The sequence below is a fragment of the Piliocolobus tephrosceles genome, chromosome 13 (genome assembly GCF_002776525.5).
Source record: "Piliocolobus tephrosceles isolate RC106 chromosome 13, ASM277652v3, whole genome shotgun sequence".
NCBI classification, from domain to species: Eukaryota; Metazoa; Chordata; class Mammalia; order Primates; family Cercopithecidae; genus Piliocolobus; species Piliocolobus tephrosceles.
The window spans coordinates 6,291,355-6,315,213 of NC_045446.1; the positions used below are offsets into that span (position 1 = coordinate 6,291,355).

General features: G+C 54.7%; 1 protein-coding gene across 1 annotated transcript in view; it reads right to left on the minus strand.

Moving 5' to 3' along the window:
* LOC111522423 (low-density lipoprotein receptor-related protein 5-like) overlaps window positions 1–23,859 on the minus strand; it is a 57,462-nt gene that overhangs the window by 32,753 nt on the left and 850 nt on the right. Inside the window, 3 exon segments of the mRNA XM_026447662.1 lie at window positions 7,261–7,392; window positions 9,296–9,492; window positions 15,239–15,436. Coding sequence (XP_026303447.1) covers window positions 7,261–7,392; window positions 9,296–9,492; window positions 15,239–15,432 — 523 coding nt within the window. The 5' untranslated portion in view covers window positions 15,433–15,436.

Consider the following 23,859-nt stretch of genomic DNA (forward strand, 5'->3'; position numbering starts at 1 on the left):
CTGCCTGACACCACACCTCCTCCACCACAGTCCCACGTCTGCCTGACACTGCAGTTCCTCACCACCATAGTCCCAGGTCTGCCTGACACTGCAGTTCCTCGCCACCACAGTCCTGGGTCTGCCTGACACTGCACCTCCTCGTCCCGGGTCTGCCTGACACTGCAATTCCTCTCCACCAGTCTCTGGTCTGCCTGACACCGCAATTCCTCACCACCAGAGTCCCGCGTCTGCCTGACACTGCAGTTCCTCGCCACCACAGTCCCGGGTCTGCCTGACACCGCTGTTCCTCGCCACCACAGTCCCGCATCTGCCTGACACTGCAGTTCCTCGCCACCACAGTCCCAGGTCTGCCTGACACCGCAGTTCCTCGCCACCACAGTCCCGGGTCTGCCTGACACTGCACCTCCTTGCCACTACGGTCCTGGGTCTGCCTGACACTGCATTTCCTCAACAACAGTCCTTGGCCGGCTCCCAACTACAAACCAAGTCATGTCCTTCATCCTGACTCCTCTCGGCCTACACATCACTCCCAATGCATCCCTCTGGAACAGGCACAAGGCCCCCAGCACAGCCTCCTTCATTACTCACATTTCCGCTAGCCCAGGGCCGCTCTGGAGCCCTCACCATGGGGCCTCTATCCTTCACCCCCGGACACTGAACCTCACCAACCTATAGCCAGGAGGAGATCCCCGTGTGACCCCAGGGCCTCCTCTGCCCGACTCTGAATTTCATTGCTCAACGTGACACCTCGGAAGGCTCCCTGGGCACTGGCAGCCCTCCACGGGCACCGCTCCTTCCGGCCAGCTCTGACATCCTGGCTGGCGAGGTGCCCTGCACGAGGCCTCTGCCCACTGGGACCTCAGAGCCGTGCTGTCAGCTGCAACAAGCAACAGAATTTCAAGTTTTCTTCACGTTGCCCCTGGGTGAGCAGCTGCTATCTCCAGGTGGTTTTCGGTCGAGGCGAGGTGTCCCGTCAGCAGCCACGCTGCACAGCTAATTCATGCCTGCCGGGTGCACAGCCACACCACCAACAGGTGCCTGCAGCCTGGAAAGCCACAGAGGAAAGGAGAACAGCGACTGTACTCAGGTGACAGGACTGTGGTCTTTTAACAAAACACTTTCCTTTAATGTGATATTTTATGGCAAGGAATAAAACCTGGAGGGCAGGATGTTTGGATACTAAAGCCCCAGGATGCCGCGTGGTCTGCTTTGTGACGTCTGAAGCCCATGCCCCACTCTGGCCCCGCTCACAGGTCCGTCTCTGACTCACCAACTTCAATGCCAGGCTGCGCCTGTCCTCCAACCAGAACATGACTTCCTTAAGGACAAAGCCGTTTCTCACCCATCCCCATCTCCCTCTGGATTAAGAAATACGGAAAGATCTTCTAAAACCATCTCGAATTTGCAGAGAGCCACCTTGGTGACAAACCTCTGAAACGCTTCTGAGAAGAGTTTAGGTTTCTTCTCAACTATAAAACCTCTAGAAAACTCTATCTCCCCTTTTCCACACCAGCTGCCCCTGGAACACTTCAGCTTCAAAAGGATCCAGGGCAGGGAGACGGAGAAGCCAGAATCCACACCCAGCACCAGCCGGTTAATTAACGGGAAGCGGGTGGGGCCCATCTCCAGGCAGCCCTGAGGTCAGGCTGGGGAACCATGCTTACAAAAACAGTGAACTGAAACGCTCACATCCTCATGCAAAACCAGACTCCCGGTTGCATCTTTCTGTGTCATCGAGGAGCTTTTTTCTCCCTTTGACAGAACACCCTACACACAGCATCTGGAACCAAAGCAGAAAGATTCAGGCTCTGAGTAAAACAGTCCCGCACTGGCTGCATGTGGACGTTCCCAGCCCAGAGTCCCGCCCAAGCAGGGCGTCTAAATGACACAAAATGTTTTTCTCCTGCATGCCACTCACGCTCCAACTGAGTTATGTGTAAAACTGCCTCTCACGGCTGGGGGCAAAAACAGCTCCCACAAGACCAGAGAAAGGTGACCCCTGACGGCTGAGTCTCCAGGGATCGTGGAGCTGCGTGCTCAGCCCCCGCAGCCCTGACGGCTCTGGAATGGCAAAGCTTCCAACAGGAAGGGCAGGGCTTTCTGCTAATCCAGCGGTCCAACCCCACAGGTGTCTGTGGTGTCAGCTCCATGCCACAGAGCACAGGGCTGGGGCCAGAGCCAACAGGCCCCCTGCCAGCCTGCAGGGGCCTCCTCCTCTGGGTAGCCCAACCGCCCTCTCTGAGCACAGGCAGCCTCCTCTAATCACCACAGGGCCTGTCCCAACCCACCCGCACCCACCCCCTTGCAGGAAAATGAGCCCTGAGGACTCCCCAGCGCTGCTCTGGGTCTGGACATGGAGACAGGATGTGACATTCGCAGAAGGAGTGCAATGCCCTTGAAGGGCTCAGCCACGGGCAGCCAGTCCCCGGGGCTCAGAAGGCCCAGCTATCAGAATCCTGGGAGCCAGCAAAAAGCCAGGGGCTCCACCTAAGTCTACGGCCCCTGCCTCTTCTGGTTGGGAAAGAAAGCAACACCCCTTTACTAGCTCCCAATGACAGCCCACTCCCCCGGGTGTGAGAGGATTCTGGGACGATGCAGGCAAACCTGGACCCTGAGCGAACCTGCCCCAGCTCTCACGGGCCTGGCACCAGCCACAGCACCGAAGACGCCGGTCATGGTGACAACATGACGGTGATAAGGGCATGGACAGTGGACATGGCAGCTGGACACTGGGCACCCACTGCATGCCAGGCATCTGGCACGGCACCGTCCACCCCTGGATGAGCAGTGGCCCTTTGCAAGCCAGGGTAGCCTGGGCAAGTTACTTGGGGTCTCCAAGCTTGTCCAGCTGTGCAACTTCACTGAGCCATGAGTCTGGGGTTTTATCAGGGCCTATCAGAGTTCCTGGAACTCTGATGCATGAGGGAGCCACACAGGGACCCTTAACAAAAGCTCCCTGGGCAACATGTTCTCTTGCCTCAATCTCCTACATAGCTGTGATTACAGGTGCACCACTGCTGCCCAGCTAAGTTTTGTATTTTTAGTAGAGACGGGGTTTCACCATGTTGGCCACCATGTTGACCAGACTGGTCTTGAACTCCTGACCTCGAATGACCCTTCCACTGTTGGGGCAAGGCACCTGACAGGCACGACTGCACGGATCTGCTTGCTGTGGGGGCTGTGTCCCTTCCCCATTCCTTGGACAAATGTCCACACCCAGCCTTGCTTTGACACCCCAAGAGCAGAAATGGTGACCACACCTGCTTCCTACATGTCTATTGCTCTCCAGGGCAGACATTCCCAACAGATGCAACACAGCATTTAGGCAGACATCACCAATCGATGGTGGCAACACACACCAGGCCCTGCGCCCTCTAACTCCAGTGGCCAGACCCCAAGCCAGCTCTCACCTGCCCACCCCCAACCCACAGTAGCGACTCAGAAACAGCAAAAACACAAAGAGAACAGACACGCCCCATAGCGGGAGGACGCCTAAAAGATGTCTTGATAAGATATCATTCAGACAGGCCGGGCGCGGTGGCTCACGCCTGTAATCCCAGCACTTTGGGAGGCCGAGGCGGGCAGATCACGAGGTCAGGAGATCGAGACCATCCTGGCTAACCCGGTGAAACCCCGTCTCTACTAAAATACCAAAAAAATTAGCCGGGCATGGTGGCGGCACCCGTAGTCCCAGCTACTCAGGAGGCTGAAGCAGGACAATGGAGTGAACCCAGGAGGCGGAGCTTGCAGGGAGCCGAGATCGCGCCACTGCACTCCAGCCTGGGCGACAGAGCGAGACTTCGTCTCAAAAAAAAAAAAAAAAAAAATCAAGATATCATTCAGGCATAGGCCAGGCACAGCAGCTCCTGCCTGTGATCCTAGAACTTTGGGAGGCTAAGGTAGGGGGATCACCTGAGGTTAGGAGTTCGAGACCAGCCTAGCCAACGCGGTGAAACCCCGTCTCTACTAAACATACAAAAATTAGCCAGGCATGGTGGCGGGCACCTGTAATCCCAGCTGCTTGGGAGGCTGAGGCAGGAGAATCACTTGAACCTGGGAGGTGGAAGCTGCTGTGAGCCACTGCACTCCAACCTGGACGACAGAACAAGACTCTGTCTCAAAAAAAAAACAAAAAGATACCCTTCAGGCACTAAAACTCATGTCTTTGATACATATTTACCTCCTGCAATCGCAAACGCTTCTGCAATGCATAAAGTGAAATAAACAGCAGGAAGCCTTATGGTTCAATCACATAGGCACACAGTCACATACAGAAAAAATGCAGGAAGGGCCAGGGAACAAAAAAGCAAGAGAAGATAAGATGTGGAGACAGACACACCAAGAGAGTAAGAGACCACCTCCAGAACTCCCCTCAGCTTCACAAACACACAGCGCAGGGCCTGTTACAGAATCTGTGGGGACTGCTGCAAAATGGGAGGGCAGAGAGCCCCTTACTCAAAAGGTAGGAATTTCAGGTCAACAACAGAGCTCAACTCATGTGACTACACAGGTCGCACAGCCCGGGAAGTCGGTCCCGACACCAACGTGCTCCTGCCTCAGAGCCGCTGCACACGCTGTTCCTTCTCGCCTTTCCCTCTTTTAGTCCTTCAGATCTCAGGCCTCCGGGGAGAGACTCCTGACCTGCCCAGTATAGGAGTCTCCAACTCAGCCCCTGCTGTGTCCCATACCCGACCCAGGTCTGTCCTGACTATGTCTATTTGTGTGCTGGCTTGCTTCCTGACACGGCCCCCACCACACGTGCACCTCGGGGCAGGGGAACAGGCCCAACTCATCAACTGCTTTCTTCTCGGATATTTTCTGGAATATTTGTGGATATTGGGGAACGTATATGTGCCACCTTCCACCTTTTTCAGATTGGCCAGGATGAGCTGCCTTTTTTCTTTTTTTTTTTTTTTTTTTTTTGAGACAGGGTCTCACTCTGTTGCCCAGGCTGGAGTGTAGTGGCGCGATCTCGGCTCACGGCAACCTCCACCTCCTAGGCTCAAGCAATTCTCCTGCCTCAGTCTCCCAAGTAGCTGCGATCACAGGCCTGTGCCACTACTGCCTCGCTAATTTTTGTCTTTTTAGTAGAGATGGGGTTTCACCATGTTGGCCAGGCTGGTCTTGAACTCTTGACCTCAAATGACCCACCTGCCTTGGATTTCCAAATTGTTGGGATTACAGGTGTGAGCCACTGCGCCTGGCCTGAGCTGCCTGTTCGAAACCTGTGCCATGTTCCGGTGATTCTCTCTCCACTCCGTCCCCTGGCCCTGACTGTGGTGGCCGCTCTCTGCCGTCATGAGCCTGTATGTCCTCATTCTCTCCCTTTCCACCAGGACTTCGACCGACACTGCAGAACGCAGGGTCCGGCTCCAGCACTGAGTTCAGCCTCTTCTCACCAACAGACAGACAGGAAGGAGAGAAAACAAACTCTGGGAAGGCCAAAGTTCCCGGGCAGCCAGCCGGCCAAGCATCCTTCTCTGCTGAGGCTTATGTAGCCGAGGCACCCCCTCCTTCCGGCAGCAGGCAGGGTCCTGGGGCAGTCTGTGAGGGAGACCAGGGCCTTGCTCCACCAGGGCCCAGGTATGGAGCAGCAGCAAACTTATGCCTCTGGGAGCCAAAGCCCACCTGCTTGAACCTACTATGCCACCTGATGTGGGTGACCCCAGGCCAGTGACTTGCCCTAGCCTCCTCTGTAAACAAGGGGCTCATCCAACCTGGTCAAACCTCCTCCCACTCAAGGGTCTCTAATCCACCCTTCATCTGCTCGGTCCAAACCCCTGGTGTCGCCAGGTCACTCACGAGGCAGCTCATCTGGACTCCTTCCCTGGGTCCAATTCCTCTCTCAACATTGCCTTTGAGGCCGAGGTAAACGGTAAACAGTGAAGGGCCCCAGAGGTGATGGAGGAGTGGGTGTCCAAGACACTCACCCTTTCTAATGCACCGACTCCCTCGTGGACTCACTTGTGCCATCTCCCCACCTACCCAGCCCCAGAATCCCAAGTGTGAGCACCAGAGGCCCAGGATTCTGCCTGCACCACGGGGTCCTCAGTGCCTCAGAGCAATGCTGGCACACGGCAAGTGCTTGACAAATGCCTGCTGAACGAGCAAATGGATGGATGAATGAATGAACGAGCAAGCAGATGAATGAATGGGGTGCTGTCCAGAGCCGTGAGGACTAGGCCGCCCGAGTCCCCATTTCTCAAATTCTCCTTCTCCCTACTTGGGAAACAAGATGCTTGGTGGGGGAGACTCTCCAACCATCCCCTGCAGTAGCCGGCACAGGGGACAGACCCTTTTATGAAACAGCCGTATCTTCATTAAAGATGCTCTGCTCTCAGAAAGAGAAAGACAAATACGAACCAGGAAAGTCCTCACCAAGAGCAGGACCCCTGCCAGGGAGCAGAGAAAAGACCCATGCGCCACGGGAACCGCAACCACACACACACACCCCAGACACTGCACCCAAGTACAGACCCTAGCAGGGGAGGGCAGAGGGACAGGGAACGGTGCCTAGAATCAGGACCCCCATGTCTCACACAGCAGTGGGAGCAAGGAGATTTCTCCACCCACTGGATACCAGGAGAGTCCTTCTAGGGGGCCCCACACCGAGACTCTGCCCCTTAGGACTCTCCCTGAGTGTGGAAGCCAGCCCACTTGGAAGCCTCTTGCCCTCCCGAGTGGGACACTGGCATAGGAAGCAGGCCCTGTCCTCCACCACCTTCTGCAAGCTGGGCCCCATCACGCTACAGAAATGGGGAGGACTGGTACCAGGGATGGCGCTTTCCTGACACCTCTCGTTACCCCCAGGGTCAGTCCCAGAGGCCAGACCGGCTACCCCAGGCCCAGAAGCATCCCCGAAGGCAAGCTGCATCCTGAACCTGTGTGATTTCCCGAAGGGCCCGCCCTGAACTGACACCTGGAAAGAAAGATCCTCAGTCAGTGACCCAGAGAAGAGCCATGCCCCACTGCAGCACAGTACCAGGAAGCACCAAGTGCCTGAGGACCAAGGCGGAGAGTGAAAAACTGGGAAAATATCTGGGGCGAAAAAAAAAAAAAAAAAACAGAACAGGATTGACCTCCTGGGCTCAAGCGATCCTCCCAACTCAGATTCCTGAGTAGCTGGGACCGCAGATTTCAATCACCACACCCGCCACTTTGAACGGGTTTGCCGAGGTTCCTTCTGGGGCAACTGGCCGCAGCCCATTCCTGCCAGGCCTCGCCCCACCCGCCCCATCCCGTCCCGTCCCACTGGCTCACCTGCCTTACACGTCCTGCCGTTGTCCTGCAGCTGCACACCCGTGGGACAGGCGCATGTGTAGAAAGGCTCCCTTGGGGACAGCAGGCACAGGTGGGAGCAGCCGCCATTGTCCTCCTCACAGCGAGTGTGGACTGGGAAAACCAGGACAGAGTGAGAGAAGGTTCCAGAAGAAGACCGTCACTTGTTTCTGAATGAGTCGCATCCTGCCTCCTCGTCCCCCATGACAGCCCCCAGTGTGTCCCTCTGCCCAAATGCCAGCCTCAAGTGGCATCAGGGACCTCCCCGCGGGCACCATTCCACCTGCCTCATCACTGGCCCCCTCCACATCAGGCCCTCAACTCGGCCAGATGGCCTGCAATTTCCCCAAAACCAGCCGTGACCTTCCTGGCCACCCTCACACCCAGACGTGACCTGCCCGTGGAGTGGCATCCTCCCTACCTGCTCCCTCCCACCAAGCTCCTATGACTAGAAAACCCTCCCCAGCTCCTCGGGGCCCTGAAAGGACACCCCTCTGCAAAGGGTGCCCCCCACACTCCAATGGCAGGGGTCAGGAGCTGCCCGTGTGGTAGTGACGGAAACCCAGGGGCCGTGAGCTCCTGGGCAAAAGCCTTGTCTTGTCTTTGTGCTACGTGTGGACCCAGCAGCTTCCACAGGAACACTGTCCCTCTTGCTGGGATGGCCAAGCTTGTCACTCTCCCGAGCCCTCTGTGACCAACAGCAACTCAACGGAACTCAATAAATGCTTCCAGCACTTCATTCAACCAGGGGAAAGCTGGGGTGTATCAGCCCCAAAACATGGATATAACGGGAACCACAAACTCACCAAAATGAACCTCTCCCTCCCTCATGCTGCCCCTAGTGTAGAAGGGTTTTGTGACCATGACTTTCTCACCAGGAAACAGCTCCAGAGAGCCCCACCCTCCTGTGTCCTGCTCTGGGAACAGCTGCCACCCTTAGGCCCCACCTTTCAATTCAAAGTCCAAACCTTCCACAATGGCTGCGCCAGAAATCTCCATCCCTGGTCCCTGTGGGGGTAGGTCACTGTCCCCAGAGCCGCAGCCCCACTGTCACAGAAGCTGGTGAATTTCACCATCAGGGACCTCTGTCACAACCCTGCATGGCCCCCAGGCTGAGAACTGCTGATTCTGAGCAGGTTATTCATTGATAAATATGCAAGTTGCAGGGCCAAGCACGGTGGCTCATACCTGTGACCCCAGCACTTTGGGAGGTCAAGGTGTGAGGACCACTGGAGCCCAGGAGTTTGAGACAAGCCTGGGCAACATGGCAAAATCTCATCTCTATTAAAAATACATACACGTGGCCGGGCGCGGTGGCTCACGCCTGTAATCCCAGCACTTTGGGAGGCCGAGGTGGGCGGATCACGAGGTCAGGAGATTGAGACCATCCTGGCTAACACGGTGAAACCCCGTGTCTACTAAAAATACAAAAAATTAGCCGGGTGCGGTGGCGGGCGCCTATAGTCCCAGCTACTCGGGAGGCTGAGGCAGGAGAATGGCGTGAACCCGGGAGGCGGAGCTTGCAGTGAGCCAAGATTGTACTACTGCACTCCAGCCTGGGTGACAGAGCGAGACTCCGTCTCAAAAAAAAAAAAACATATATACACATATATATGTTTTAATATCCATACACACACACACACACAACTTCTTCTGGGCCTTGAAAACAAGGCAAGCTTCCTTGGGAATCCCCTTGCCACTGCTGAACCTGAAACAGCCCCCACAAGCTCTGCAGAGGGGCCCTCTGCAGGCCCGTGCCCCCCAGCCAGCCACATACTCTGCACACATCTCCCTCCACTGCAGCAGGCACCCCTTTAGAGAGGGTGCCCCACAGAGCATGGGTTTCTGCAGGGAGGGGCCACTTGCCCCCTACCCCACTTACTCTCCCACCTCCTTACGACTCCGTCTCCCTACCCCCCCCCCCCCCCCCCCCCTCCCCTCACCCCCCCCCCCCTGCCCCCCCCCCCACGCCCCCACCCCCCCATGCCCCAGCCCCCGCGGCCCAGCCGGCACTCACAGAAAGGCTGCCGCTCCTGGCTCAGCACCTGAATGTCCATGGGTGAGTAGAGGGCACTCAGGATCTCCTTCCTCTTCCCCCCAGTACGCTTGTTGCAGGCATGGATGGAGCGAGTCTGCCAGTCCGTCCAGTACAGAGTGTCCCCAGAGAGCGTCAGGGCGAAGGGGTGTGTCAGGCTGCCCTCCACCACCTTCTGCCTGCAGTCAGGGAGGCGGGGTAGGGGGGCCATCATGAGGGTCCCCTGACAATCACTGCTGCTGACCCAATTACTTTCTTCTTTTTTTTTTTTTTTGAGACGGAATCTCAGTCTGTTGCCCAGGCTGGAGTACAATGATGCAATCTCAGCTCACTGCAACCTCTGCCTCCCGGGTTCAAGCAACTCTCCTGCCTCAGCCTCCCGAGTAGCTGGGATTACAGATGCCCACCACCACGACTGGCTGATTTTTGTACTTTTAGTAGAGACAGGGTTTCATTATGTTGGCAAGGCTGGTCTCAAACTCCTGACCTCAGGTGATCCACCCGCCTCAGCCTCTCAAAGTGCTGGGATTACAGGCCTACGCCACCGCACCAGGCCTCTCATTTACTTTCCACCAGACAAATGAGACCAGGTCAAGAGCCCCAGGTGTTGGTGCCACTGTACATTTCTCCCGGAGTGCACAGGGCACGTCCCAAACCCAGTCTGTGACAGTGACACAGTGGGTCCCCCAGGTCAAGTGGCAAAGTCTCCGCCAGGGAAGAAAGGAGGAAGCCACACCTGGTGGAAAGGACAGCTCTTCTGCCCAAGGCTTTAACCTCTGAATACAAATCAGGCCACGTGCACTCGCTCCTTCTTACAATGCTCATAATTTATACTTTCAGAGTAAATTAAACTTGGCATCAACACGAGAAACAGCTATTCTTTTCTAGGTGCTTACGGTGCCTAGCAAATGAGGACTTGGGTGTAATGAGATTATGGGCACTGGGAACGGGATCGTAATGTGACATGGTCAGTAATGTTGTAGTTTTATTTGCTTAATGACCCTCGCCCAGTGACAGGCTCCCTGAGGGTGGGCCTGGGGGCAGAGGGTCCCCACCATGTCCCCAGCCCTCAGCACAGCTGCCAGGAGAGGGTGACACTCATGAAGCAGCACAGGGAAGGTGGGAGCTGTGGGCTCTGCAGATCCACCACCTCTTCTGTTCATTTTTGTTGATGCTGTTTTTTAAGAAAATTATTGAAGTAAAATTCACAGGACATAACATTTACATTTTTATTTATTTATTTTGTTTTGTTTTGTTTTTTTGAGATGGGGTCTCACTCTGCCACCCAGGTTGCAGCGCAGTGGTGTGATCTCAGCTCACTGCAACCTCTGCCTCCCAGCTTCAAGCGATTCTCCCACCTCAGCCTCCAGAGTAGCTAGGATCACAGGCGTGCACCACCATGCCCAGCTAATTTTTGGGGGGTATTTTTTTGGTAGAGATAGGGTTTCACCATGTTGCCCAGGTTTGTCTTGAACTCCTGAGCTCAGGCGATCCACCCGCCTTGGCCTCTCAAAGTGCTGGGATTACAGGTGACAGCCACTGCACCCGGCCTAAATTTACCACTTGAAAGTGAATAATTAGTGATACCTAGCACATTCACAAGGATGTGCAGCCTCCACTTCCGTCTAGTTCCGAAGCACTTCAATTGCCCCACAGGAAAACCCCAAACCCGTCAGCAGTCACTCCCTAGTCCCCGCCCCCAGCCCCGGCAAACACTTTTGATGGATTTAACGACACACATTCTAAATATCTCACATAAACGGAATCAAAATACGCAGCCTTTGACGTCTGGCTTCTTTGACTCAGCACCGTGTTTTCGAGGTTCATCCATGCGGTAGCATGTCAGTGCTTCATCCCGTTTTAGGGGTGAACCGTATTCCAGTGCACAGACAGAACACAATCTGTGCATTCACTCGCCCACCGGAGGACCTTTGGGTCATTTCCACCTTCGGCTGTTGTGCACAGTGCTGCTACGGACATTCCTGTCCATTCACATTTTGTGTGAATACCTGTTTCCGATTCTTAGAGTATATAGCTAGGAACGGAATTGCTGGGTCATACGTAAATCGATGTTTACATCCTAAGGAATCACCAAACTGTTTTCTACAATGTCGCCTTTTTTGTTTGTTTTCTGAGACAGGGTCTTGCTCTGTCACCCAGGCTGGAGTGCAGTGGCGTGATCATGGCTCACTGCAGCCTCGATCTCCTAAGTTCAATCAATCCTCCTGCCTCAGCCTCCAGAGTAGCTGGACCACCACCATAGCCACCTAATTTTTTAATTTTAATTTTTTTTTTTTTTTTTGAGACGGAGTCTCGCTCTGTCACCTAGGCCGGAGTGCAGTGGCACAATCTCAGCTCACTGCAAGCTCTGCCTCCCGGGTTCATGACATTCTCCTGCCTCCGCCTCCTGAGTAGCTGGGACTACAGGCGCCCACCACCATGCCCGGGTAATTTTTTTGTATTTTTAGTAGAGACAGGGTTTCACCGTGTTACCCAGGATGGTCTCGAACTCCTGACCTCGTGATCTGCCCACCTCGGCCTCCCAAAGTGCTGGGATTACAGGTGTGAGCCACCGTGCCCAGTCTTAATTTTAATTGTTTTAACTTAACTTTTTTTGTTTTTGTTTTTGTTTTTGAGATGGAGTTTTGCTCTTGTCACCCAGGCTAGAGTGCAATGGCATGACCTCAGCTCACTGCAACCTTTGTCTCCTGGGTTCAAGCAGTTCTCCTGCCTCAGCCTCCCAAGTCGCTGGGATTACAAGTGCCCGCCACCATGCCCAGCTAATTTTTGTATTTTTAGTAGAGATGAGGTTTCACCATGTTGGCCAGGCTTGTCTCCAACTCCTGACCTCAGGTGATCCACCCACCTCGGCTTCTCAAAGTGTTGGGATTACAGGCGTGAGCCACCGTGCCCAGCCCAATTTTTATTTTTAGTAGATGGGGTCTCGCTTTGTTGCCAGGTTGGTCTCGAACCCCTGGGCTCAAGTGATCCTCTCACCTCAGCCTTCCAAAGCACTGGGATTATAGGTGTGAGCCATTGTGCCCAGCCATGTGGACATTTTTCAATGAGAGAAGCCAGAGGCCCATCACTCCCGGTTGCTCCCTGGGCCACGCTCTGCCTCAGCCAGAAGCACTGAGGGAAGGTCAGCCTCAGTCCTTGCCACAGTCACAGATAAAGGGGACTGCACAGGTCTGTGTGGCTCTAGAGCTCATCCCCCCACACACTATGCTTCCACATGAATCGCCCCAGGTGCATCATGAAGAGTGATGGCCGCTGCAGAGGCAGAAGAATCCCGCGGGGAGGCAGGTAGGAGAGAGGCTGAGAACGGACCAGACCCTGGGGCTACAGACTCTACGGTCCAACCCTGGCTAGGACTAGCTGTGTGGCTTTGGGCAAATTCACATGCCTTTCTGTGCACAGGGGAATCATAATAGCAAACACAGGCTGGGCACAGTGGCTCACAACTGTAAACCCAGTGCTTTGAGAGGCCAAGGTGGACACATGGCTTGAGCTCAGGAGTTTGAGACCAGCCTGGGCCACATGGTGAAACCCCGTCTCTACAAAAAAAAAAAAAAAAAAATACCAAAAAAATTAGCCAGGCATGGTGGTACGTGTCTGTGGTCTCAGCTACTTGGGAGGCTGAGGTGGGAGGACCACTTGAGCCCAGGAAGTCAAGGCTGTGTCCAGGTGCGGTGGCTCACACCTGTAATCCCAGCACTTTGGGAGGCTCAGGTGGGCGGATCACTTGTGATCAGGAGTTCAAGACCAACCCGGCCAACATGGTGAAATCTCGTCCCTACTAAAAAAATACAAAAATTTGCTGGACATGGTGGTGGGCACCTGTAATCCCAGCTACTTGGGAGGTTGAGGCAGGAGAATCGCTGGAACCTGGGAGGTGGAGGTTGCAGTGAGCTGAGATGGCGCCACTGCACTCCAGCCTGGGGGACAGAGCAAGGCTCCATCTCAAAAAGAAAAACAACAACAACAACAACAACAAAAACAAACAAATAAAAAAAGAGGTCAAGGCTGCAGTGAACCATGATCGTGCCAATGCATTCTAGCCAGGGGGACAAAGCGAGACCCTGCCTCAAAACAATAAAAATATAAATAAAAATATAATAGCAAACGTTTCATAGAGTTGGTGTGAGCCTTAAATGAGCTGATAAATGTCTCTGGAAAACAGTAACTGCTACGGAAGGGTTTGTCGCTGCCACCACCATTAGCATATTTCAACTGCCATCACCCTCACTGTCCCGTTACCATCCTTTGACCAGGGCACTCCCAGCCGCAGCCTTTCTATCCTCTCATCCACCCTTCGTAACTGTAAGATCACTTAGCTCCCAAGAACCACAGTCTACGGGGTAACCACATTTCCAAATCTCAAACCAGACCCACCCGTCTGCACTTCCAGGGACAACAGGATATTTTCAAACCAGCCCAAAAGAGATGTGTGGCTCAGCATAAGAGGAACAGGAGAAACCGAGGCCTCTTGCCCTGAGAATGAGCTTGGAAGTGGATGTCCCGGCCTCACTCGAACCTCCAGATGACTGAGGCCCCAGTCAGGCGCTTGAGTGTACCCTCTGGTCACACCCTGAGCCAGAACCACCCAGCTAATCCACTCCTCATTGCTGACCCCCTCCCCATAAAAAACCTGCTTGCTGTTTCAGGCTGTTAAGTTGTGGGCTGTTTTGTTACACAGCAATGGATAACTAACACACGAAGCCTGGCGAACGTGGAGCAAAGCTGCCCAGGCCCTCAAGTCTGTTCATGTGGGTGTTGGCCTATGTTTGCAGAAATCCAGCCACTGAGTCCTCCCATGCACTCACTACTGCCCTCTGCATGGATACCTGCCACATCCCAGCCTGGGCCAGGAGCTCCACTAGGGCAGGAATGGGGTCTGCTGTCCCAGGAGGATCCCTGACACCTGGCACACAGGGCCAGCAGCAGGCAGTACTTGGTCAGTGAAGAAACTGCCTTTCACCTGTACACACAGGGGATGTTTCTCTAAGAGGTAATTAAGTACAGGGCTGTGAAGCTACACTGACCAGAAGGTTCTAAAAGCAATTACCCAACAAGGGGAAAACCCTTCCTACTCATTCTTGGCCCATTTTATTGAGCACTGACCATGTGGATGGCCCCCTGGTGAGACTGGGGAATGCAGCAATAACTGAGACAGCTCCAGCTGCTGCCCTCAAGATGCCTGAGCTGGGGTAGGGCCAGGGTGGGGGTGGTGTGTGTGACAGGGTTACTGTTCACAACCCTACTGGGCCACAAGCCCTCCCCAACAATTCCAAAATCCAAAACACTCTAAAGATGGAAAGCTTTTGATGCTCATTTGGTGACAAAACCTCATTTGGTGCATAGACCAGCACGGTGGCTCATGCCTGTAATCCCAGCACCCTGGGAGCTGAGAGGGAGGGTCCCTTAAGCTTAGGAGACCAGCCTGAGCAGCATGTGAGACCCTGTCTCTACCACAAATACAAAAATTCACCAGGTGTGGTAGCGCACTCCTGTAGAACTAGCTACTCGGGAGGCCAAGGCAGGAGGATCACTTGAGCCTGGGAGGTAGAGGCTGCAGCGAGCTGAGACTATGCCATTGCACTCCAGCCTGGGTGAAAGAGTGAGACTCTGTCTCAAGAAAACAAACTTTAAAAAAAAGTTAAAAACTGTGCATAGGTGTGGGCTACAGATGGTCTTTTCTGTCCTACTTAGAATGAACATGCCACATCTGCTATAGAAATATTCAAGGGCTGGGGGCAAGTGCCACCCAGACCTTGACGCTGTTCCAAGTTCTGAGAAGTCCTACATGTCTCAGGTTCCCAGAGTCTCAGAGAAGAGTCTGTAGGCCTGAGTTAAGAAGAAACACATTCAAAAGCCCTGGGGACAAAGGGGAAGGGGGTGCCCCAGGACTGCACGGGTACCTACCGGAACGAGCCATCTAGATTGGCACGGTGGATGAAGCTGAGCTTGGCATCGGCCCAGTAGAGCTTCTGCTCCTCTAGGTCAATGGTCAGTCCATTGGGCCAGTAAATGTCCGAGTCCACAATGATCTTCCGGGTGCTGCCGTCCATCCCCGCCCGCTCGATCCGGGGCGTCTCGCCCCAATCTGTCCAGTACATGTACCTGTGATGGGGGCAGGGCAACAGGAGAAGCAGCTAACACAGATCTGTTTTTTTGTTTTTGTCTACACAGATGCAGACATGAAACAATAGACAGTGAACTTGCCCTAAAATCTCACCCACCAGAAATAACCAACAGGTAGGGTTTAATGTATTCCTGCCTTAAGTTGGGCAATCAAAATATACTATTTCCAACTTGTTCTCAGTTAACAGTAAATTCTGGGCACCTTCCCTTCTCGTGAATAGAAAGATTCCTTGTTCTTTTGATGATTGGATAGTGTACTGTGCTGTAACTTTTTAAAATAACTTTGGGTTATTTCTGATTTTTTTGCTACCATGAAAATGCAGTAAATGAATCTCTAAAAGGCAATTCAAAACATGCAGGATGGAAGATTATTTAGTGCTAAAAAGAAATGAGCTATCGGCCGTGTGCGGTGACTCACGCCTGTAATCCCAGCACTTTGAGAGGCCAAGGCAGGTGGATCACGAGGTCGGGAGACTAAGACCATCCTGGCTAACACAGTAAAACCTCGTCTTTACTAAAAATACAAAAAATTAACCAGGCGTGGTAGCACGTGCCTGTAGTCCCAGCTATTCAGGAGGCTGAGGCAGGAGAATCATCTGAATCTGGGAGGGGAAGGTTGCAGTGAGCAGAGATTGCACCACTGCACTCCAGCCTGGGCGACAGAGCGAGACTCTGTCTCAAAAAAAAAAAAAAGAAAGAAAAGAAATGATCTATCAAGCCATGAAAAGACATGGAGGAAACTTAAATGCATACTAGTAGGTGAAAGAGCCAGTCTGTATGAGTCCAACTCTATGACACTCTGGAAAAAGCAAATACACAGAGACAGTAAAGCATCAGGTGGTTGCCAGGAGTTGGAGAGGAGAGGGATGAATGAGTGGAGCACAGAAAATCAGGGCAGTGGAACTATCCTGTGTGACATGGAATGGTGGGTGCATGTCCTTATTCATCTGTCTAAAGTAAGAATGCACAAACCAAGGGCGAACCCTCATGTAAACATGGTTTTTGCGTGATGGTGCGTCAGCCGGCTTTCATTAGTTGTAACAAATGTACCACCCTGCATAGCATGCTGACAGTTGGGGAGACTGTGTGGGTGTGAGGACAGGGATATATAGGAACTCAGTACCTGTTGCTCATCAATTTTGCTGTGAACCTACAACTGTTTGAAAAAATTAAGTCTATTTAAAAACAACAAAACATGACCAGGCACGGTGGCTCGCACCTGTAATTCCAGTACTTTGGGAGGCTGAGGTGGGTGGGTCACTTGAGCCACCCTGGGCAACATGGCAAAATTCCGTCTCTACAAAAAATAAAAATTAAAAAAAATTAGCTGGGCATGGTGGCACACACTTGTAGTCCCAGCTACTTGGGAGGTTGATGTGGGAGGATCCCTTGAGCCCTGGGAGGTCAAGGCTGCAGTGAGCTGTGACTGCACCACTGTACTCCAGCCTGGATGACAGAGTGAGACCCTGCCTAAAAAAAAATAAATAAATAAATAAATAAAAAATAAATAAAACCCATGGAGCCTGAACCTGCAGCTGCAGCTGCTCCTGGGTAGGTCTATGGGTAATGTGGGTTTGCTTCTCCATGTTCCCAAGAGACAAGCATCACCCATCCATGAGAAACAAGCACGTCCTCAGGGCGCCCTTACTTGATCTCTGGCCAATGAACCAGGACAAAGTGAGCAGAGACAATGTGCCCTACACCAGGTCTGGGATGGCAGGTCCCACCCCCACCACTGCCCAGTGTGCCCTGTTTGGAGGTGACCACAGGGTATGTGCCCAGAGGCTGGGAGTGGCTCTCAGCGGAGACCAGAGGGGAACCACACCAGCTTGGAGGACTCGGTTCCCATCCCAGCCAGCTGGGACGAGCCACAGGACACAAGAGCTGGCAGAGCTATTGTGTTTTGTCCACCCTTCTCAGCAGAGAAAGGGGACAGTGCCCAGAATGTCCTCTGAGGAGCCTCCTCCCACTCTTGCTCCATGTAAAATGGTGCCGACTCCCTTGCTCCGTTCTTCCTGAGGTGGGCGGCAAACCCCATTCCTCTTGGCCTTAGCAACTGATTTAGAAACAGCCAGCTCGCCCAAGCCGGGCATGAGAGTGACCCCGGGACACAGGAAGAACAAGCTCTGCTTTGCCCTCTGGGGATCTCCATCCAGCAGAAGAGGCAAATGACAGACGCACAGCCACCTCCTCCCCCACCATGGCACTCTGCAGCCTCGGGAGCCTCAGGTGCACCACGGGGCCACCCCATCCAGGAGGCCTTGCTTCCCTAAGCAGTGTCATTCCCGAGCAAGCACCATCTCCACCTTCCAGAGGGGCTCTTGTGACAAGATCAATAAGAATGAGGGCACAGGAGCCTCGAACCAAACATACCATCCTGCCTGCAGAGGGTGACCGCGCCCAGCTGCCATCACCAAGCCCCTCTCCATGGGACAGGATAAGAGGGGCATCACATGGAACAGCTCTCCAAACAGTCCCTCTCAAGCTGCTGTCTCCTGTGCATCTAGTGAGAACCCAGCCGACACAGGGAAGCTGGGAATTGCTATTCCCGTTAGACAGATGAGAAAACTGAGTCCCTACAAGGCTGGCCTGTCCCAGGTTATAGGCGCTGAGCGGCAGCTCTGGGAACACACTTGGTGTCTGCTGAGGGCCTGAGCCGGGCCATCATATGACTCACCCTTCGCCAGCAAAGCCTGGGTGTGGGGGAACTTTTCCTGGCAGCCTGGGACTCCAAGGTGCTGGCAGCCAGCCCAGTGAAGCCTCCCGCGTGCCTGGGGTAGATGCCTTGCTTTACCTGCACGTCCCCGACCCCTAGGAGCCCGGACAGAGCCCAGAACCCCTGCCACCTCCTAAGAAGGTGTCAGGGGCATCCGTCTGGAGTTGGAGGGGACCCACACAGGCCTTCCCCAAACACCCCACCGTGGCCCATGGAAAAAGCTGGAAAACGTGCAGGAGCAGGGGCCTACGCATGGAGCATAATTCACATTCCTTCCCTGAGTTTCATAACAGAGGCCTGCTGGTTTCCTTAAATGGGGAACTGGCGAGCCAGTCGGTGACCAGAGACTGGTTGGCGTGGATGTGCTCTTGCAGAGTCTCAAATGCTACCACAAGTCCAGCCAAATTCCACGGAGGAAAATCGACTTCCGAAGACAAGCGCTGCAGCATGGCCTTCGTGCAGAGCCAGCTGCGGTTGTGGCTGTGTGTTATTTTAGGGAAGGGCCATTTTGCATTTTAAAGAGGGGGTTGGGTTTCACCCTGGCTTTAATTTGAGACCCGGGGGCCACTGCAGCCCCTTGTCAGGCTGGTACAGGCCGGGGCCTCCTCCCATGCTAAGCCAGTGTCTTTCGGGCCCCAGATCCTCAGGGGCCAGAGGGTCATCCCCAGAGCCCTCTGCCACCCATGTGGGCACCCTAGCACTGGGAGGGACGTGCCTTTCCCCAACCCTGCCTTGACGTCTGCGCAGGGCCACCTGCGTTGCTGAAACTGCAACCAAGTCGAGTCTCAGGAGGGGCCCCCTGGTTGCAGGGCTCTTGATCCTTTTGGCCACGTGCACACTGAGGGGGACGCTTGGACCCAGAGACTCCCTTCCTGATGATGGCCGGGGCAGGAACCCCCTCCTCTGAGGAAGGCAGGAGGGCACAGGAGATGACGGGGGCTCTAGCAGGGCCGGGAGGAAGGCCAAGATGCTCCTGCAACCTTGTGCCTGTGGCCAGGACAGAGGACAAAATCCCCACTCCCACACTTCTGCCTGAGGACCACTATTCAAGTCAGTATTTGGCGAGCGGAGCGGGGGTTGCTGCCCACGGGCGCTGTGACAGGCTGGAATCCTCTCCCTCTCCCCCTCCAGTGACATGGAGCCTAAAGGGACAGTCAGCACCTCAGGGTAGGACCATGGCTGGTGTCATCAGCACCACTGGATCTGATGAGTGGGAGCTGGCATGCCACTGTTTTCACTCTCTCATTCAAATGACTGGAGCAAAGGGAGGGTGTGGGGAGAGGCCCAGGAATCAACACTAAGGTCAACTTTGCCCCAGGGGCAGGGGTGGGAGTGAACAGCCACAGGTGCGATCCTGGGGAGGGCTTCTGGGAGAGAATTTAGAGGCAAGCACTTTAGTAAAGGAATCGTTTCATTTCAAATGGTTAAGAAAAGCCAGAGCCAAACAGGGATGGCTGGCTCCCAAAGATGATGCAGGCAAAGTCAGCTCAAATCTGAGCACAGGAAAGACTGCTCCTAACCAAGGGCCTAGCATCTCCCAACCAAGCACCAAGCACCTCCCAATCTAATACCTCCCAACCTAGCACCTCTCAACTGGACACCAACTACTCCCAACCAAGCGCCAAGCACCTCCCAACCAAGTACCAATTACCTCCCAACCAAGTGCCTAGCACCTCCCAACTGAGCATCATGCACCTCCCAACAGAGCATCTAGCACTTCCTAACTGATCACCTCCCGACCTAGCACCAAGCACCTCCCAACCAAGTGCCAAGCACCTCTCAATCTAATACCCCCCAACCAACCACCTAGCACCTCTCAACTGGACACCAACAACTCCCAACCAAGTGTCAAGCAACTCCCCACCAAGTACCAATTACCTTCCAACCGAGCACCTAGCACCTCCAACTGAGCATCATGCACCTCCCAAAAGAGCACCTAGCACCTCCCAACTGAGCACCTCCCAACCTAGCACCGAGCACCTCCCAACCAACATGGCGAAAGCCATAAGGAAGTAAAAAGAGAAAACCATGCAGGCATGGAGACTGGACTTCTGGTGTTGAGGAAAGGGCATTTTTACTATAACGACAGCTAACATTTGTTGAACTCACAAACTGTTCTTGGTGTTTTCCATATGACGTACAGACAGGGATACTGAGGCACAGAGTGGCACCGTGCCATCCTTATCTTTTTTTTTTTTTTTTTTTTTTTTTGAGACAGAGTCTCGCTCTGTCGCCCAGGCTGGAGTGCAGTGGCCGGATCTCAGCTCACTGCAAGCTCCGCGTCCCGGGTTTACGCCATTCTCCTGCCTCAGCCTCCCGAGTAGCTGGGACTACAGGCGCCCGCCACGTCGCCCGGCTAGTTTTTTGTATTTTTTTAGTAGAGACGGGGTTTCACCGTGTTAGCCAGGATGCTCTCTATCTCCTGACCTCATGATCCGCCCATCTCGGCCTCCCAAAGTGCTGGGATTACAGGCTTGAGCCACCGCGCCCGGCCCTTGTCTCATCTTTCTATCGAACCCACATGCAGAGTGCCAGCAAATCCAGTTGTCTTTCTCTTCAGAACAGATCCCAAATCTCACCACTCCTTACCCCCACAAGTGAGGTCTCCCTGCTGCTGCTTTCTGTCGCCAGGATCCTGGTAATAACTGTGGACATTGCTCCTGCCCCCATGCCACCTACACCACAGCTCACTCTCGCTCCAGCCACCAGGGGATGCCCTCCAGCACGATGCCTGGCACCTCCTCTGCTCGAGACCTGATGTGCCCTCTCCTCACACCTTGGCCCCTGTTCCCCTATATTCTGCTACAGCCCCTCAAACAGGCCCCGCCCCAAACCAGCCCAGGGTTTGCACTGGCTGATTCCTCTGCCTGGATGGAGCCGCTCCCAGATAGCCAGACGGCTGCTTCCAGTCTCGGCTCAAAAGTCACCAAGAGCCCAGCACCTGAGCTCCGAGAGAAGCCCCTCGCCACAGCACCCAGGCACGGCTTTATCCCCGCCCCCACACATCCCTCTCAAATACTATTCATTTACCGTCTCCTCCCATCCACTGAAAGGGTCAGAGGCAGGGCTATACCTGCTGCATGGGGAGCAGGACCAGTGCACAAGGGTCCACAAATGTGGGGGATGCCTGGTTGGGAGGTGAGGGAGCTGCAGCGACCCACACTGGGAGGAACGCAAGGATGGGAGGAGCGCAGGTCCCAGCAACACAATGGCCACGGCAGCCGCTGGTGAGCAACCGCAGGCCGGCCCTGGGAGAAGGCTTCCAGCAGGCTGCTATCTTTGGCCTCTCCCACCACTGCAGATGCCCCGTCCAAGCCAGAGAGACTGCTACACCAGCCGACCCTTCCAAAAAGGTCAGCAACCCCACGGCTCCTGGAGCCACAGTGCAGGGGGAGAGGGCTGAGAGGGTGACAGTTCACCAGGCGGAACAGAAGCCGCCCTGGAAGTCAGCTAGCTCCTGGGCAGCTGCAGGTGGCCAGCCCACTCGGAGGGCAGCGAGGGCATAAGAGAGGCTCCAGGGATAAGTGGTTGCCCAGCACAGCACCCCTGGGAGGCCAGGGGCACTTCTCAGCTGGTGGGGGCATGAGGCTGCTCTGGCCTGACCTCAGGGACTCAAAATACTTTGGCCATAAATTCCACCGCGTCCCACCCCTGCTGGTACCCCGTACTTACACACAGACTGGTTCAGATGCAGACACTCTCGCGCACATAGTCGCTCACACAAGCACATACACGTGCATGCATAATCACGCGTGCACACTCACTCGCACGAGCATACAAATACCCGCTCACACACATGTGCACACACACTCACAGAGGCTCACACGTATGCGCGTGCGTGCACGCACACACACACAGGCTCACATCCTCCCACTCCCACACTCAGTTGCTCAGACACACACACCTGGCTCTCACACAAACTTGTTGGACTCTGAAAGGCTCCAGCCCTTCCCATGCTCGTCAGAAGCCAGTCAATGGCTTCCTAGGTCACCGCACAGAGCAAAGAGGTGAATTTGGCCACCATGGCACTCTGCTTCCCCAGCTCCCAAACCCCAGCCTTGGTGAGGACACTCTCATTCCCACTACCCCGGGCAGGCCCAGAGGAAGGGCATCTGCAGGGTCGTGCATCTCCAGGGTATGGCAACCAGCCCCTCCCGCCCGGCTCCTGCAGCCAGCGCCATGGGAGTCAGGGGGAGGTCACTGCGACAGGCAACAGCAAGTTGGTGGCCTCAGGACTAGAGCCCAGGGGTCTTCGGTCCTACTCCAGAGTTTGGACACTGTCCCACAGGGCACGGAAAAGGGAAGGGCTCCCAGAGCCCTGACTTCAGGGAGGAGGGCGGGTGGGCTCCTGTGGCAGGCCTGGATGCATAGCTGCCCACTCCTGGGACTTTCTAATCTAGAAGATCTAGGTCAGGCTGGGCGCAGTGGCTCACACCTGCAATCCCAGCACTTTGGGAGGTCGAGGCCGGTGGATCACTTGAGATTAGGAGTTTGAAACCAGCCTGGCAAAACCCTGTCTCTACTAAAAACACAAAAACTAGCCAGGTGTGGTAGTGCACGCCTGTAATAACAGCTACTCAGGAGGCTGAGGCAGGAGAATCGCTTGAACCTGGGAGGTGGAGGTTGCAGTGAGCCGAGATCGCGCCACTGTGCAAAGAAGATCTAGGCCGGCCCCTCATCCGGTGAGGTCCAGGCTGGGAGTGCTGAGAGACTGTGGTGACACTGTATGAACTAACAGGCAAAGGGCTTCCAACTGAGCCTGGGAGTGACGGGGAAAGGCTCCTGTGTTCTAGTCAGAGACCTCTGCCAACCAGTTCTGACACGAACTCAGCACAGAACCTGACAGGTCAGCAAGGGCCAGGGCTCAGCACAGCCCAGGTAAGGGTGTGTGTATGGCCCCCAGAGTCACTCCCAGGCTGCAAGAGGAGGGACGAAGGAGGGACAACGGGCGTCCAAGCAAACTGTTCCCTCTGCTTGGGAGTCTGGGGTGACCTGGCCTAGATGGCCAGTGGAGCGGGGCCACCTCCCCTTAAACTCTCCACCCCGGACTTCGACTCCAAGGAGGTTCTTAGCTTTCCTGTCACCCACCCTCTCCCCACCTGGGATCATGGCCAGGCCCTGAGCCTTCAAGGGCCCAGGTGAACTCAGGCAGACGAGGAGCTGAGGAGGACACAGGGCAGCTTCCAGAACAGAACCAAGAACCACTCCCAGCAGGTTCTGCTTCCAGACAAGAAGCTGCACTTTTTCAGCCAATGCAGTTAGAAAGCCAGGAGGAGGTGCAAATTCCACCTGCCTGAGAGTCTACACTTCCCAGGCCACCCACCATACACACAGCAAGGATGTGTTCAACCATTCAGACCCACAGCCAACCCCAACAGACATGCAAGTTTTAAAAAGGAACGTAACTATGAGCCAGGCGTGGTGGCTCACGCCTGTAATCCCAGCACTTTGGGAGGCTGAGGTGGGCGGATCACGAGGTCAGGAGATCGAGACCATCCTGGCTAACATGGTGAAACCCCGTCTCTACTAAAAATACAAAAAGTTAGCCGGGCGTGGTGGTGGGCGCCTGTAGTCCCAGCTTCTAGGGAGGCTGAGGCAGGAGAATGGCATGAACCTGGGAGACGGAGTTTGCAGTAAGCCAAGATCACACCACTGCACTCCAGCAAGGGTGACAGAGCGAGATTCT